This window comes from Pempheris klunzingeri, chromosome 2, assembly GCF_042242105.1.
Source record: "Pempheris klunzingeri isolate RE-2024b chromosome 2, fPemKlu1.hap1, whole genome shotgun sequence".
In the NCBI taxonomy this organism is placed as follows: Eukaryota; Metazoa; Chordata; class Actinopteri; order Acropomatiformes; family Pempheridae; genus Pempheris; species Pempheris klunzingeri.
In genome coordinates this window covers 26,665,983-26,681,351 of record NC_092013.1, presented here as the reverse complement: position 1 = coordinate 26,681,351, position 15,369 = coordinate 26,665,983, and the positions used below count along the sequence as shown (strand labels likewise).

Here is a 15,369-nt window from a genome sequence, read left to right as displayed (position 1 = left end):
TAAAGGCCAGAAAAAACAAGGCAATTAGCGTAAAAACATGAAAATGCTCTGTGGAGCTCAGGTGAACAGTAGAGTTGGGTGATATTTTTCTGTGGGTTACGAGTGTGTGTGTCTGTGTGTGTGAGAGAAAGAGAAAGAGACAATGATTACTATTTATGGTCTGCGTCCAATCTGTGCTTTTCCTCATACAGTGGACTGCAGTAGTGCACAAGGCTGAGAGCGCTCAGCCCTTCCTCCACTTCTGATGCAGACCATACTGGCATAAACATCACAGTGTAGCTTCACACCAGGCCATGTTGTAACTCCAACCTTTACCAATCACCCATCAATCTGAACTGAAATCACTGCCATCAGAGCATAAAGCTATGGTCACAGCAAACTAGTGGAGCGAGTTTCATCTTACAATACAGACAGATTATAGGCAGCTTGTATTTGTTGCTACTGAGAACAACATAATCTATCAGAGCAACAAGGACACAATGTTTTTCTCCACTAAGAGTTACCACTGCCCCAAGCTAAAACTGCTTTTTACTTTTAAAGGCAACAAATAAGGTTTGTTCTTATGTCTTCCAAAGCCAGAAATGAGAAATAAAAAACATCCAAAAGGCCAACATATGTGTTGATGTCCCTGTGGTACGGAGCCAAGGGCCAGACAGATTTGAAGGATTTATCAACAAGTGTGGTGGGCAGGCGTAATCAGAATCACTGCAGGATCAGCTGGAAATGGTTGGTAATCCTGCAGAAAATGCAGGTGAAGGCTTGGAAAAAGGACGTAACCAGCTAGACCTCAACTTACCACGGTGTCCAGTAAGCACTGATTATGTGACCGGCAGGTCAAAAGATGTCTGGACTAGTTGGTTACTTCTTTTTCTGGAGACGCACTTTTTCAAAATGGCAAACCATCGCACGACAATTCACCATGGACCTTATCTATAAAATGTGAGAACAGCACATTTGTACATAAATGATTATTCCTGACCCATTGTTGCTTCCCATATTTCCCATCTTCATGTGTTATCTTAAATGGGTAAACCAGGTAGTTTGTAGAGATATACCTTCATTTTATGCACGTGTGTTAAATATGACATTAATGATTGGAAATACCAGCAAGAAAAAATCTTAAATAAAACAAGAAGGAAGAAATGTAACATTATCTTGACCCTCATGGAGCTACAAATATTTTTCCTTGAGCCTCCCTAGGTCACTGGGGGAAAATGTGTATACATTCAGTATACTTTCAGTGGCTAGTTGCATAGAAGTGATAATGCAGTTATTGATCGATATGCTGTAATGTTACTCTGCTAATGTTTGCTAAAACACTGGGCATGTATGTCTCTTTCCAACCTCTCCATGTAACGAGTATCTATCATACCCGCCCTTGGCACAATGTTTAACAGTGACAAGCTCAAAATCTACAAAACCAATGAAGAAAATGAAGAAAATCTGAAACACATTAAATTGCATTACAGTCTATAAAGCACGGCCATAGAGTGTAAATGTATAAATACTTGTAAATCATCAAGTCAAAGCTTATTGAGGAGGTATCGTACAATCCAACAATACTAAAAGACAAATCCAAAGACCTCAAGGAGAAAAATAAACCCATATGGTTGCAACTTATCTGCTTCCTGGAAATTTTGGCGCACTTGCACACAATGCCAGATGGGAAATTATAAAAAAAAGAAATCCCACATGTCCCACTTGGAATTGCTACTAGGAGGCTGATCTCAAGAGCACTTACTAGTTAGCAGCTCATATTTAGGGTGAATGTGATGTGAGACCAGCATGCCATAAGCCATCTTAAGTTGGTAACATTTCAGACAGTTTTCATCTCTCCACACACACACATACACACACACACACACGTCAGACAAACACAAGTGTGGCAAGTCCACATGTCTGTTTGAAAGGAAGGCATTTTAGGTGAGTTGTTGTGTAAGAGCCTGAGCATCGATCCACTCTAAAAGCAGGCCCAAAGCAACGGCTGTCACTCCCGCTGACCTACTTCAACTATCATCCAAAACAAAAGACTAACGGAGATTGGGGAGAGAAACAAAATACGAAGAGGCAGAGACAGACAATAACTAGAGTCACCATCGGTGTTAATTCTTTTTCCAACCTCCTCCTTTTATCTTCCTCCATGATGTTTTCCTTAGAGAGTAGCGCAGAAGAAAAAAGGGGAAACAAAAGGACTTCAAAAGAGGCTTTTAAACATGTTGAGAAAGACTGGCTAATGGTCAGGAATCAACAGCCAGAGAACAGGAAGGATGAACAATGCTTCGCCCGCCGCTGACAATGCTTCCTTGTTGACTCTTTGATGATTCATTTGGTCTTTGCATCATTTCCCATGTGTCGACTTTGAATTCTTCTTTTGCTATCACAATATGCAAGTGAAATACTTTGAAAGAATGAGCCGAATGTTGACGATGACGAAGTTTAATTAAAACTACAAATGAGATCACATAGTAACCCTTTGTATCACTAAACTGTATAATGGCTATAATCTGCAGGTGTAGTGGTATATGGCATTGCTTTCAAGCCATCTGTTGGTTTTACCTGCCTTTTACACCTGTGGTCTAATGATGAGCATCAATAAAGCAAAATACAACAAATCTTAGCTCTGTCACATCTCTGGCTCTGCCTGCTTTGAAGGACCTGACCCACCAAGGTGGGCCCATTACAGCTCTGATAGCTTAGCCTGTGGCATGGTCTATCCACACAGACTGCTTTTTTTATCAACCAAAAAAGAGTCTTTACCAGCAGGGATTTGTCTTCACATGGCCAAAATGTGCTGTAACCTTTGAAACAGCTTTGTAAAGCCTGCTAATAAACCTGGTCTGACCTTCAGTGCTCTTAACAAAATCTGATCCAACTGAGACAATGTTCTCTTTAGCCTCATCTAATTTTTTCAGATTAACAGGAAAGGCGTCAGCCTCCCTCAGTAGATTTTAAAGTAACCCTTGATTTTGTGCATGCCAAAGAAAGACATGACAGGAAAATAAAGACTGCAGCGGCCCTGTTTGCATGTAGTCCTGTCTGGATTGTTGCGGGTCGGTCAAAATACAGGCATGGTGCAGAACTAACTTCCTTAGATAGTGCTGAATACATCGTTATATGCAAAAATGATATGTGAGTTACCCAACTGATCCAAATTTAGCTCTCAGAATTACAACACAGCTTCAGAAAGAATAGATAAAAGCCTCAAACCTAAATTAAAACTCGCCTGGTCACATAGAGCTGGAAAGGAACAAATCAGAAGCTTGAAAAGCATGTAACCAGTTTGAAATGTGTTATTATCACATTATTTCTGCTATGATTTCTATTAACTCAATGAACCATGACTGGCGACCTCTGTCTCACTCACACTTGACCTGTCGACACTACCAATGGTAATACCACGGATATTGTCAGTAGGTAGTATTATCCCAAAATGAATGTCCTTTACCTGTAATCTTCCTGTAATGCTACAACAAATCAAAATAACACAAGTGAAGTGGAAGGGTTTAATGAGAAAAACAGGGACTGGATATTGTGCAGAGGAGCCTGATTCCAGACTTCCAGACAGCACACATCTCTGCTCCAGTTTGTAAAGTGATTCAAATAGGTCTGGTGGTGGGTCAACCAAGAACTTAGATTAAGAATGATGACATTTTCCTACATTCTGACTAGCTACATAGCTACATCCATTAAAACACACCAACATGAAACTGGCTGCCAAAACAGTGCCAAGCATGACATTATGTATCTGTACAGGTTGTTGTAGGTTAACTTCAGAGATGTCAACTCTTTAATTAATAAGAAAATGTTGAATGCTGCTCTTGGCAATTTCTACCACAGCTTCTGTACAGACTGAAATTTGAGTGGTGATGAAATGACACTTAAAGCTTAATAATGTTATTTTCAGCCAGAAGTTTTACTGGCTTGAGTGTGCCTTTGTAAGACTGCGTGGGAGTTGGCAAGCTTTGCTTTCATTTGTGTTGTTTGCTAGTTGTAGAGGTCTGGTTTAAGAACCTCACCTTACTCTGTGGTTTTCTGGCTCCCTGGCTGTGCTGCAGTCTTCATTATTCTTCCTCCGTCTCATCAGTCTTTTTATTGTGTCCTCACAGCCTGCTTTACACTGTCCTGCTCTTCTAACTTCAAGGCGGAGAAGCCAATACTTCATCCACATTTGGCTTGCTTGACTGCTGCTCTTAAGCAAACTCATTTGGTCTCATTAGGGGGCGAGTGTGCCAAGTGCTCTTTAGGCTGGAAAAGGAAGATGAGAGCTAAAGACTTTTTCCACAGATCCTTATTCACAAACACTGGAAGCACTGGAACTGCTTTTTTTTTTTTTTTATATATACCTTTTTCAGTGAGACACCAGTGATTTTACAATCACAGGTACATGAAAATACAGCTTGCATCAAAATCATTTTGGGAGCTATTATGGGTTATTTTTTTTCAGGAACAAAAATCCACAGTCAGTCACCCTCACAAAATGAAATACGTTCTTTGCAATCAGATATTCATAGCATTTGTATTTAATTCAGGAATCAAACATCCACCAGAGGTACAAAACGTACTTTCCATTTTTACAGCTAACAAATTCTTGGCAAGAGGATAAAAATGGACTTTATAGGGGATAATATACTGTAAGTTGAGGTCAAAATCTATAGAGGACAAAGCACAACTGTTTACGGTCTGTCTGTTTTGTGACCACCCTCTTTGTAGTAAAGGTTCACAGCAGTGTAGACGGTGAGCAAAATGTTTGATAGAAATATTCAAGGGAGATTTTTTCCTTTTATTCCTCTTTTTTTTCAATCTTTAAAGTCACTTCATCAAGCAGCAGTAATTAAGGAGAGTAGATCTTAGTAAAGGATCAATTACAAACAACATATTTTGTTACTTGGTTTGAGGGATTTGGGGGGGGGGTGTCTTTGCCATCTCAGTGCATATTTTCATATATTGATTGCTGCTAATAGAACTATGAAAGCAAGAGTTGGGTTGTATAAAAATTTGGATACCATGCATTAATGTATGGTGACTGTGCAGCTCCTCTGAGGACTTTTCCTTATTTTTGTGATGATTCTACTTCAGATGATCCTCTCCATCACCAAACTAACTTGAGTGTCATCATAGTTCCTACTTTCTGATGAATTTAAAAGAAAGAAAGAAGGTGATCTGACTAATCATGACTTGATATTGGTCTTATTCTAATCCCTAATTGTTTTAACTCTATTGTGTCTGAGGTGTTTAAATTCCTGAAAATACCAACAGCAGCAATTTACTGCACCAACGACAAAAAGAGATCATCATATTTTCACTAGTTTCATCATTTCGGTGTTGTGAAAAATCTGTATATATATATATATATATATATATTGTTGAATTTTCTATTTATTATTCATCTCATTTAGGCAGTGGAGATATAATGGATTTGACAGATCAAAACCTGTAATAACTGATAAACAACAAAAGAACTTTGACCCCTTACTCATAATTGTGTGCATTTAATACAGAAAGAGAAAGAGCTAGCAGGGCAGTGTGTGTGTGTGTGTGTGTGTGTGTGTGTAAAATAATGAAAGAAAGAATTGGGGCAGCCTACAGAAAAAAAACTGCCATATTATAGAGGAAGACAGAGAGTATAGTATGTATAGGGTCTATCCATTACTCTGAGTGCACATTGTGGATGGTGAGCTGTTAATAATGTGCTGATAAGAATGAAAGTTCTGGCCTGAAATTAAGTGTGAAGAGCCTTTAATTATACACCAGGCATTGTTCTCTGCTGCACACAATTTGTGACTGTTGATCATGATCATCACTTTTTTGTAATTTAAGAGCTTTATGGTTGGTTATCTAACATGTACAGTTATCATACAACATATTTTATTATTTATACATCCCATGCTCAATGTTTCTGTTCCTATACGATCAAATGCATCATGTACAATTAACTAAAATGGAAGCAGCTATTATTCTAGCTGTTTTGGTGTGAATTTGATTCAGGGTTTCCTTTCTTGTAGACATTTTTTCTGCGTTATATAGTGCAGAAACATTAGAAAATATCATAGAGAACAGATTGCCTGTTGTTGTGGACTCAACAGAATTAATTATTGTGCACAAACTTGATGCTTACAGAGTGGAATCAGTTGTCAGGATGGTAAATAGGTGCAGTGACAGACAGCTTTGTCAACAGAGATTTAAACATGCGAAGAAAAAAGCCTGAAGTCAGCAGGCAGCATTTGTGTCTAGACTTGTCATCCTGCCAATGAAGCAGGTCATCACATGAAAAACAGACCACCTCTGTCACATCTATTTAGACTTTCAATACACTGAAAGACTTAAACAAACTGACTGAGGAATAAACAATAATACTGGAATAATTTGTCCAATATGAATGTGGTTACTTTATTACATGATGTTTAATTCAAGTAAAATGAGTAAAATCTGATCAAAAAAGATGTGTGCCCTGAAAAAGTGTAAAAATCAATTGTGTCAGAGTTCAAGAGTTGTCAAATGCCTCATATCATAAACCTGTTATGATGTATCATTTCTTTTCAAGAAAGTCAAAAGAACAAAACAATAGAAAGTAACACAACACAAGAACACAAAAGAAAAAAGAGATGAGTTCAGAGTTGAAGGTGAAAGTCAGCCCTTAACTTTTCTGGCGGTAATGTTTATTTATCACCTTAGTGAATAGAATGTATCCCTCTGAATCTGAAATCATACTTTATCACACTGGAGCTCCTTCGTCTGTGCAGTACTCAGTGCTTTACTCTGGGAGAACATGACAATTCATCATCTTGACAACATGCTCTGAATAGGATGCACCTTTTAGTCAAAATAAGTCAGTCTTGATGTTTTAAATGGCATCCAATGCAGTTTGTAGGGGCTTCTGGCCTTCCCCCATTGTCTTATGTACAGGAGTCGGAAAGGGTGTCCTCATTAAAAACAGATTTACCATGAATAAAACTTATAGATTCATGCAATTGAACACAGGATGAAAAGTTTGCAAAGCGACAACACTTACTTGAACAGACATGAGTTTATATGGGATTGAGCCACGCCCATTCTTTTTTGCACCTGAGACTGGCTAGATGCCTTTGGTTTTTGTCGTTGCTGTTTTGAAATTCCTCTCACAATTTTTTTTGCATTTTTTAAACCATCCAGTGAATCTCCAATTTGCTTATTCCTCAAACCAACTGAACGCATCAAAGGACCTCAGCAGCAAAGATCACAAATGACCGCAATGTGCTGACAACAAAAACTGTTTGCAGACTACTCTAATATCCCAACTTCTACTTCAAAATATAAAGTCAGACATTTTCTCTACGATAAATGTCATAGGAGAAGAACTTCTCCCACTGTGTCTCATGCTGAAGTATTTAAGGCTTAAAGATACAGATGCGAGATGCAAAATACCACAGAGTTTTGGGACCAAAGAGAATACACAAACCTTTTATGAATTACATAACTTGAAATCCAAGCTTCTTGTGGGTTTACTGAGATTATTGATATTTTTTTGGTAACGAGTCACTACAATCTTAAATATGCTCAGTAGAAGCAGGCATTAGTCATTGTTTCCAAATCATGACATAATTATGTAATTATTATAGGACAAACTGACAAATTTTTCTAATCTTTAAGTGATGACAAACTATGTTTCTGGGACACAGATGAATTTTGTTGCACTGGCAAGAGCCTGCTATCCTGAAATAATAACGCATTTAAACAGTTATCACAAGATTACAAATCATTATTTCAGGATACCGGACATATACATAACGATAATGTTTTTATCACGTAATAAGACTGCTTATTTGTGACTTTAAGATAGCTGACTCGAATAGGGCTGCATTGAGCTTTCATACTTGCAGACTTGTTAAACAAAACAAAACATACATGTAACCCCATCCTTCAGCACGATGACCACAAATGATTAAAAACAACAAGTGCAATATTCTCACCTGTTTGTAGGAGACATAGATGGGTCTGCTGAATATGATCCACTCCACCACCTTGCTGCAGGGCGGAGTGGTCAGGGAGCCGGTGTAGCGATAATAACTTCCCAGTGAGGATGGCAGCAGGTCCTTTAGCACAAATGGCTCCAGTACAGTCTCTTTTTCTATATGAGAGAGGGCAGGACAAAGTGTTCAGATCAATACAACATGATCTACACAACACTCCTTATTTCACTGAAAACTATGGTGACCTGGCTTTTTGGAGCAGATCCAAGTGCTACAGTTTCAAAGCCTTCAGCTTTACGCTATTGATTTCATTTGCATTGTGCCTGCTGTGTTCAGTGTCCCGCTATTGACAGACATAATTGCACTGAACACCTATAATTATACCTCTCTTGGTGTTGGACGGCGTTCACAATACAATCAATGCTACAACATCACATTTCCAAGCTCAAATGTTGACACAGTGGAATTATTCACTGGCTACCAATGTGTGCTTCAAACAGAAATCATCACTGTCATGAAATGCTGTGGTCTGGGGGGAGAAAGGAAATAAGGCTGTTAAGGATAAAGGATAAAGGAGGCGGATAGTGAGAAAGTCTGTTTACGTTTTGAATTGCACTTTAATTAGAGCAATCCAGATCCTGTAGGAATGGGCTTTCCAAACGGAACAATCAAAGTAACCTGACAAACACATTTACACTAGAACTACTGTCAGGTTATTTTACCTGAGAAGACATAATAATCTTCCTTTCTGTACCAATCATCTGTGAATGTGGATGTTGTCTAATTAGATACTCAAATTTTCCAGTGGTTTGGTGCTGAGCAGGTGGTGTGCAGTAGGTTTTTAGCAAATGTGATTTACTGTTAAACATTGATTAATGCAGCTTTAAATGATGAATTACAGTTAAAACTAGATTCACTAAGTTTTTTCAGAAGAGCAGTAATTAAGGTTCCTATTCAGGGAAAGCTGAACTCGCCACAGGAAGATACAAGAGACTGCTGCATCTTAATGCTTTACAAATAAAATCCCAAAAGATAAAAACATTACCTCTTTGCAACATACATTTTGAGGTAAGCATTTGTATTACCTAGTGCAACTTGAAACTTTTGGAAGATGGTAACATTTAAGACTGATTATCAGCTACTGGCAGTTTTCAGAATATAGGTAGTGCACTAATTCCTCAAAGTCTTCTAATGATAGAAAATGAAAAGTACTTTCATCATTTTCATGATCAACACCTCATCAATCATCATTCTGCGAACACTAACACACAAAAGCTTTGTAGATGAGAGAGAGAAGGAAGAGGACAGACAGGAGAGAGCATGACAAGAGGAGGGAGTTGTCACCGAGGGAGAGAAGAAGGAGGAAGTGAAGTCTGAAGTAACGGTGGGGAGGGGGGTGAAAAAAAGAAAAATAAGAAACTGGGACCGAAGGGGAGAGGAATTATGATGAGAGATGAAAGGAAGGCGAGGAGAAGAATTTGATTAACTGTTCGAATGAAAACATATGAGGAAGGAGGTTGACAGGAATGGAAATAAAGGGTGAGGAAGTGTGTCTGAGTTCCTGGGATGCTGAGCTGATGCTTTCAGTGAGGCGGGTCAGTTGACAGAGATGGCGATGGGTGGCGGGGGAGACGCACAGTCTTTATCAGTGACAGATAGAACCGCAGGCACCCACTAGCCCCACCTCGTCCTCTAACTCCTCCTTCCTCCTCTTCCTCTTCACCCTCCCGCTGACAAGAATTGTCTCCAGCTGCCTCCCCAACGCTGAGTTCAGAGATGTATTTTCAGCTCCGTCAAATCCGTGCGACAGAGTGAGCCGGGAGAGGAGGAAGAGTCGGGGTGTTGAAAGCGATGGGGTGGGGATTGGCGGACTGGGAATGGTGAATGACGAGACAGCCTTTTTCAAGATTTATGCATCTGAATTAGTTCTCCCAAGAACCAAACACACGCTTTGGCATGTCTTGCTTCAAACGCAAAATTCAAACATCTAAACACATGAGACACAAACTTTTTTCGCTCTTATGTATGCTCTGCTCCACATGCAAGCATACAGCACTTGAAAGAGGAAAAGAATGAAGATTTAGGGTGGCAAGGGAGCTCCTGCAATGATGGTGTTTTTTTTTTTCTCCCACCAGCACCAGCGGTTGCAGCAGCAGCAGCGGTGGAGAGGGGCCCAGGACAGTCTAACATTAGTAGGAGCAGCATGAGACTGCAATTACAGGGTGAATATTTTAAACTCTGAGCCTCCTGTGAGGTTTCAGAACAGCTGTCTACTCATCTAATCGTCCATTAGCTTCCTCATTTACTCACTCAAATCTTAATGTTGCATTGCACAGCGAGTGAAAAGCTCACAAAAAAAAAATCACATAACGGAGGTGCTCAAGGACTCCGAATGAGTGTTACTGATATTTGGTGCCAATAATGATTTATACTTGTGATATGACTGTACCATCTTGGTCTGGGTTGTTAAAATGATCTGAAGCACTTTGAAACCTTTGGGACAAAAACTATAAAGATTCAAGTTGCATAAGTTGCACACAACTGAACTATCTCCATGACAACCTATCAAAATTAATCTGCTGAGATAGAATACAAGATGCAGTTGAAATCTCTGGAAGAAGCCGGCAAGTGGACCTTGAGATGAGCTTATTTAAGGAAAAGATATTCTAATACCATTGTAAGCTGTGCCAAGGTTGTAAAATGGTACAAACTAGCAGTCAATGACTTTTCTGGTAGGCTACGGTATTTTTGATTTTTTACTGTTTACTGTTACAGGCACTGTTTGGAAAAAAAGCATTTATTTAATTAAAAATTAAAAAAATCTTTCTGTGTAAATATCTCATGTTACAACGTGGACACTTACGGCTTATAGACAAGTGCGGCCTGTATATGTAAATTTTTTTTTTTCTTTTTAAATTTAGTGGGTGCGGCTTATATTCAGGTGCGCTCAATAGTCCGGAAATTACGGTAGTTTCATTTAGTTAGTTGTTGTTCAACTGGTTAGCTGGTTAGCTGGTTAGCTAATATGCTAACAACAATCCAGGTTGATAAAGTAACAAGCAGAGTGACAGCTTTGTATTAGGAGTAGCTTCAAAGTACACTGAGAACATGTGTTCATATTTGGTTAATGTTAAAACACACAATGAGGCTTTTCACTGTTAGCGAATATTGATACACTTAAACAGCATACCACTGGAAATTAAAGCTGTGTTGCCAGATCACACAAGAGTGCGTTGATGAGACAAAGGCAGGTCTTGAAAAATATCAATTTTCTCCTGATCTGTCTGTCTGAAAAACTGTTATTTAATGTCCAACGTGGATATGTGGCTTGTGAAAAATGGGTCCTATATTTACTTTACTGACTTGGGAGCGTAAGAATCGTCACGATCTTGTGCTCATGTTCACTTCTCCCATTGGACTGAATACACTCAAGACCTACCGCTAGTTTCTTTGGGGATCTTGTTGCATTACACTCATTTGACCAGTGATTGATTTCAAGAAGCAATGGCTGGTTCAGAAAGGCTCAGGAAGTCTTGTGTGTCCATCACTTATGCAAATGCTTCAATGTGATACTAAGACACCCGGCATGGCCTGTGGGAAAGCATCAGACTTATGACCGCTGCTGAGTACTCCATTTGCATTTTTATTTTTACATGTTCATACAATTGCCAAATAATGAATGCTTAGCCTCTGGAAAGACAGAAACACTGTTGCCCGTCACCCTAGAGAGCAACCCTAAAGGAAGGAAATGAGTTCAGGCTGGTGGCATCCATTTCTTCCAGATGAAAGTGGTTTGAACAATAGATAAAAGCATGTGCACTGAAACATGTTGATAATATGTTACAGCTAATGCAGCTAGCATGCAGGCCAGAGCAGAGACTGGACTGTGGGTTGCTTGTATCAGTGTATTTGTGTATCTGAGTGGAGCAAGTTCATAGCCAGAATGGGAAAGTGACAGTGCATATGTTGTTGATAACTTTGTGTTCTTCCTGTCTGTAAGAAGCTTAAGGACATGGCAGTTTAAAGATTACAATGTGTTTCCAAAGCCCCTGTAATACAAGGGAAGGAAATTGAATTGGCAGACGGCTGAAGAAGAGCAGATTGTTTTTTGAAGACGAATACAGATGCAGCCAGCAAGTAGCCAACCTAAGGGTTTGCTTTTCCTGCAGAAAATGAACATCATTTAACATGTCTGGTACCATGATGACTTTTTTATCACAGTTTTATTGAATCCATTTTTAAATCTTGAGCCCACTCCGGTTTTCACAGCTTGAGATGAAGCAAAATAACCACTGGTGTTACCAGTAGGGCTTAGAGACTTGCCCTGCAAAACTTTCAAATGTTTAATAAGAGGAATATATTTTTTAACACATACTTCTACACCTGATGTATATGATTTATAATACTGATCCAGATCAGACCCAGATCTGCCATCAAAGTGCATCCAATTTTCATGCAGGAGAGTTTGCGTATTGTCATAGACCTACAATTAATGTTCCCTTGTGGACGGTCATGTCGGTCAGTCAGTCTGTCTGCTCCAATACCTCCGTAGATAATGGATAAATTGGAGTAGATGAATTGCATATTTTCAGATACTCAAGATTCCCTGACTTTTAATATTGCACCAACAAGTTAAGGTTTTCCCTTAACCAATGAAACATGTCAACATCTACTTGATGAAGTGCCACAACATTTGTGGATTTCAGTAAAATATCTTGATGGTGTAGCGATTGCACTGAAATGTGGTACACAAAATCAGGTACCTCTCAGAATGAGTTTTAATAGCTTGATCCTAACTTCATATAACGCTATCATCAGGTCAAAACCTCAGCTCTGTTTTGTACTTAGTGCTAACGTGCTTAACTACGATGGTAAACACGACAAACCTAGAGCTACACACTACACAGCACGTTAGCATTGTCACTGTGAGTATGTTAACTTGCTGACATTAGCATTTAGCTCAAAGGACCACTGTGCCAAAGTATAGACTCAGAGAGCTGCTAGCATGGTCTACATCTTGTTTTTAACTGGGACCACAATCTTTCCCCTAACCTTAACCAAGTGTTTTCATTGTTCAGTTTGCACTGAATGTTAAAAGAAACAAACAGTGTAACTGAAAATCATCTGGGATCATTGTTCTGTCTGACGATGGGTTTGAACGGCCTCATATTTGATTGCAGGTTTCTTGATTCATGATATTGAAAGAATGACCAGAAGAATGTAGGCTGTTGGCAATTATCAAAGAGAAATAACTGATAACCATGTAATTAATAATTAGAACAATTACAGTTACCATTCTACATGCAGGATTAAAACAGGCCCACAAAAAAAAGATGGTAGTGCCCACTAAATAAAAATAGAGTGAAAATTATTCTTTGGAGAACATGCTACTTTTTTATCTAACCTTTTTTTGGGACAGCATAACGCTTTCATGCATGGCTGAAAATGATAAATATTCCATATCAAGCAGCCCCTGTCAATGACCTAAAAAAGTGCTGGTGTCAGAGTGAATAAGGTGTTTGTTTGCCTCTGTGCTACCATGAGCACACAACCATTAAGCATTTATGATGAAAAAATGTAAATACAGTAGAGTCATAACTGCTTTTCTCCCTGATTTCTGAGCTGCTGAACAGTGGTGCTGCTTTGAGGAAAAAGTGGGTCTTGGAAAAGTCACACAGGGACAGTGGCACATGTTTTTTAAAAAGCTGAGATATTTCAGTTCTAAATCCTGCAGTGTTTGAGGGCATTTAAAGAATAAAAGAACCAGGGACTCATTTATCTGCACTGCAGTTAGATTGCTTCATTTGCACATGGAATGAGGTGGCATTTTATGCTTAGATGAGAACTTTTGTATTTTGCAGTGATAAGTGGATTTTTACTGCAAAACACTGAGCTAGTAACTTCCTATCCAGTTGTATCAACAGATGGTAAATGTTGGGATATATTGTGTGGATTTATTCAGGTTTTATATTGTGTTTTTATTGTGTATTCCTATTGTAAAATCTTAGACAACAACGTTTGAATTAATTTGAGTGTTTTAAGGCCATGAATGATGCTTCTGTCAGCATTTAGCGTATTAGTCTTGGCGTTAGTTTTGCAGAATGAATGAAACTAGTTATCTCGGTATGTGTGGCTATGGATAGTCCAGATATTAAGGCATTTCAAATGTCTTTTCTTGTGTATGTGTGAGCCTGAATTGCTAGAATACATTCTGCTCTGGAACCAGCAGAGTGTACAAATGTACCTCCTTCCAAAATTTCTGTACATGTATTTAAACCAGTGATATATAAATTAGAGAGTTTAGAGATGTTAGTAGAAGTATTTCTAGAATTTTGGATTGAGCCAGGCAAGCAGTTTTCCCCCAGGTTCCAGTTTTTACAGTAAGCTAAACTAATCACCTCTAGGCTTGAGCTCCTTATGTAATGTGGAGACATGCGAGTGGTATTGATCTTCTCATGTAACTCAGAAATAAGAAGAAAGGCATATATCTCAGAATGTTCAACTCTTCTTTTAACACGACACAAACCCTGAGTGTACTTTGACAACACTGCATTAAGGTGAAAAAAGATTTATTTCCATTATTTCTGTCTTACGTAGCTGGACGTGATAGCTTTCCCTTGGCACAGCCAATCAGAGCAACAGAAAAATTGGCCTTCAGTGGGATGAACAGATCACCAGCTACAAATATCTTACCTTTTGTTTTCTAACAGAATGTCAGTCTGGATAATTAATGGCACCGTTTTAGTTTTAGCCATGTACTGTGGGTTCTGTGTGTCCATGTTTAGCCCTGCTGGACCATGACTGGCTAACAGCAGCTGGTACGGTAAATCACTATGCTGTCGATGTGAATGAGTAAAAGAAAATGTCTGATCCCTGTCACCTTAATCACCTTAATCATTCAATCTTTGACCTGAGACAAGAAGTGAACGACATCATTGATTTGATTTGTTTTAGTAGCTGTGTCTGACATCCAGAACAGAGACATGAGCATGCAAAGTAAAACTGCATGTGAGAGCATTAAGACCTAAGAGGTCTGTGTTTGGAGTGTGTCCAGTATAGAACAGTGTATAGAGGGACCTTTGGTACATTGCTAATGTTCAGGTGCTGCATAGAGCAGTGTATTTACTCACCCATCTATATCAGCACTGTGTTATTTCCTCTGTTTATCTACTCAAGTGTCTGTGCTCCCTCTACACTCATGTCACAGTGCTGAAATGAAGCCATTCCTTCTTGCCGGCACAAATTACAAGTCCATTAATTCACTATCTCACTCACCGCTCGAAGTCTCCACTGACTTGGCAACCCTGATTGGCAATTAATTTTTAAAGGGTGTACATGGCTTATGGTGGTTTCCCCTGGTTTGAGGTAATGTGTCAACCCTATGGTACTTGTACAGGAATTTGAAGAAGGGAAATTCAGTGTT

The 15,369-nt window shown here is 39.0% G+C and overlaps 1 protein-coding gene across 1 annotated transcript in view; it reads right to left on the bottom strand.

Annotated features, from left to right (window-relative positions):
* The window catches only part of LOC139211184 (receptor-type tyrosine-protein phosphatase gamma-like), a 367,486-nt gene that overhangs the window by 63,396 nt on the left and 288,721 nt on the right, over positions 1 to 15,369 (bottom strand). Inside the window, exon 7 of the mRNA XM_070841466.1 lies at positions 7,947 to 8,104. Coding sequence (XP_070697567.1) covers positions 7,947 to 8,104 — 158 coding nt within the window. The remainder of the gene's footprint in view (positions 1 to 7,946; positions 8,105 to 15,369) is intronic.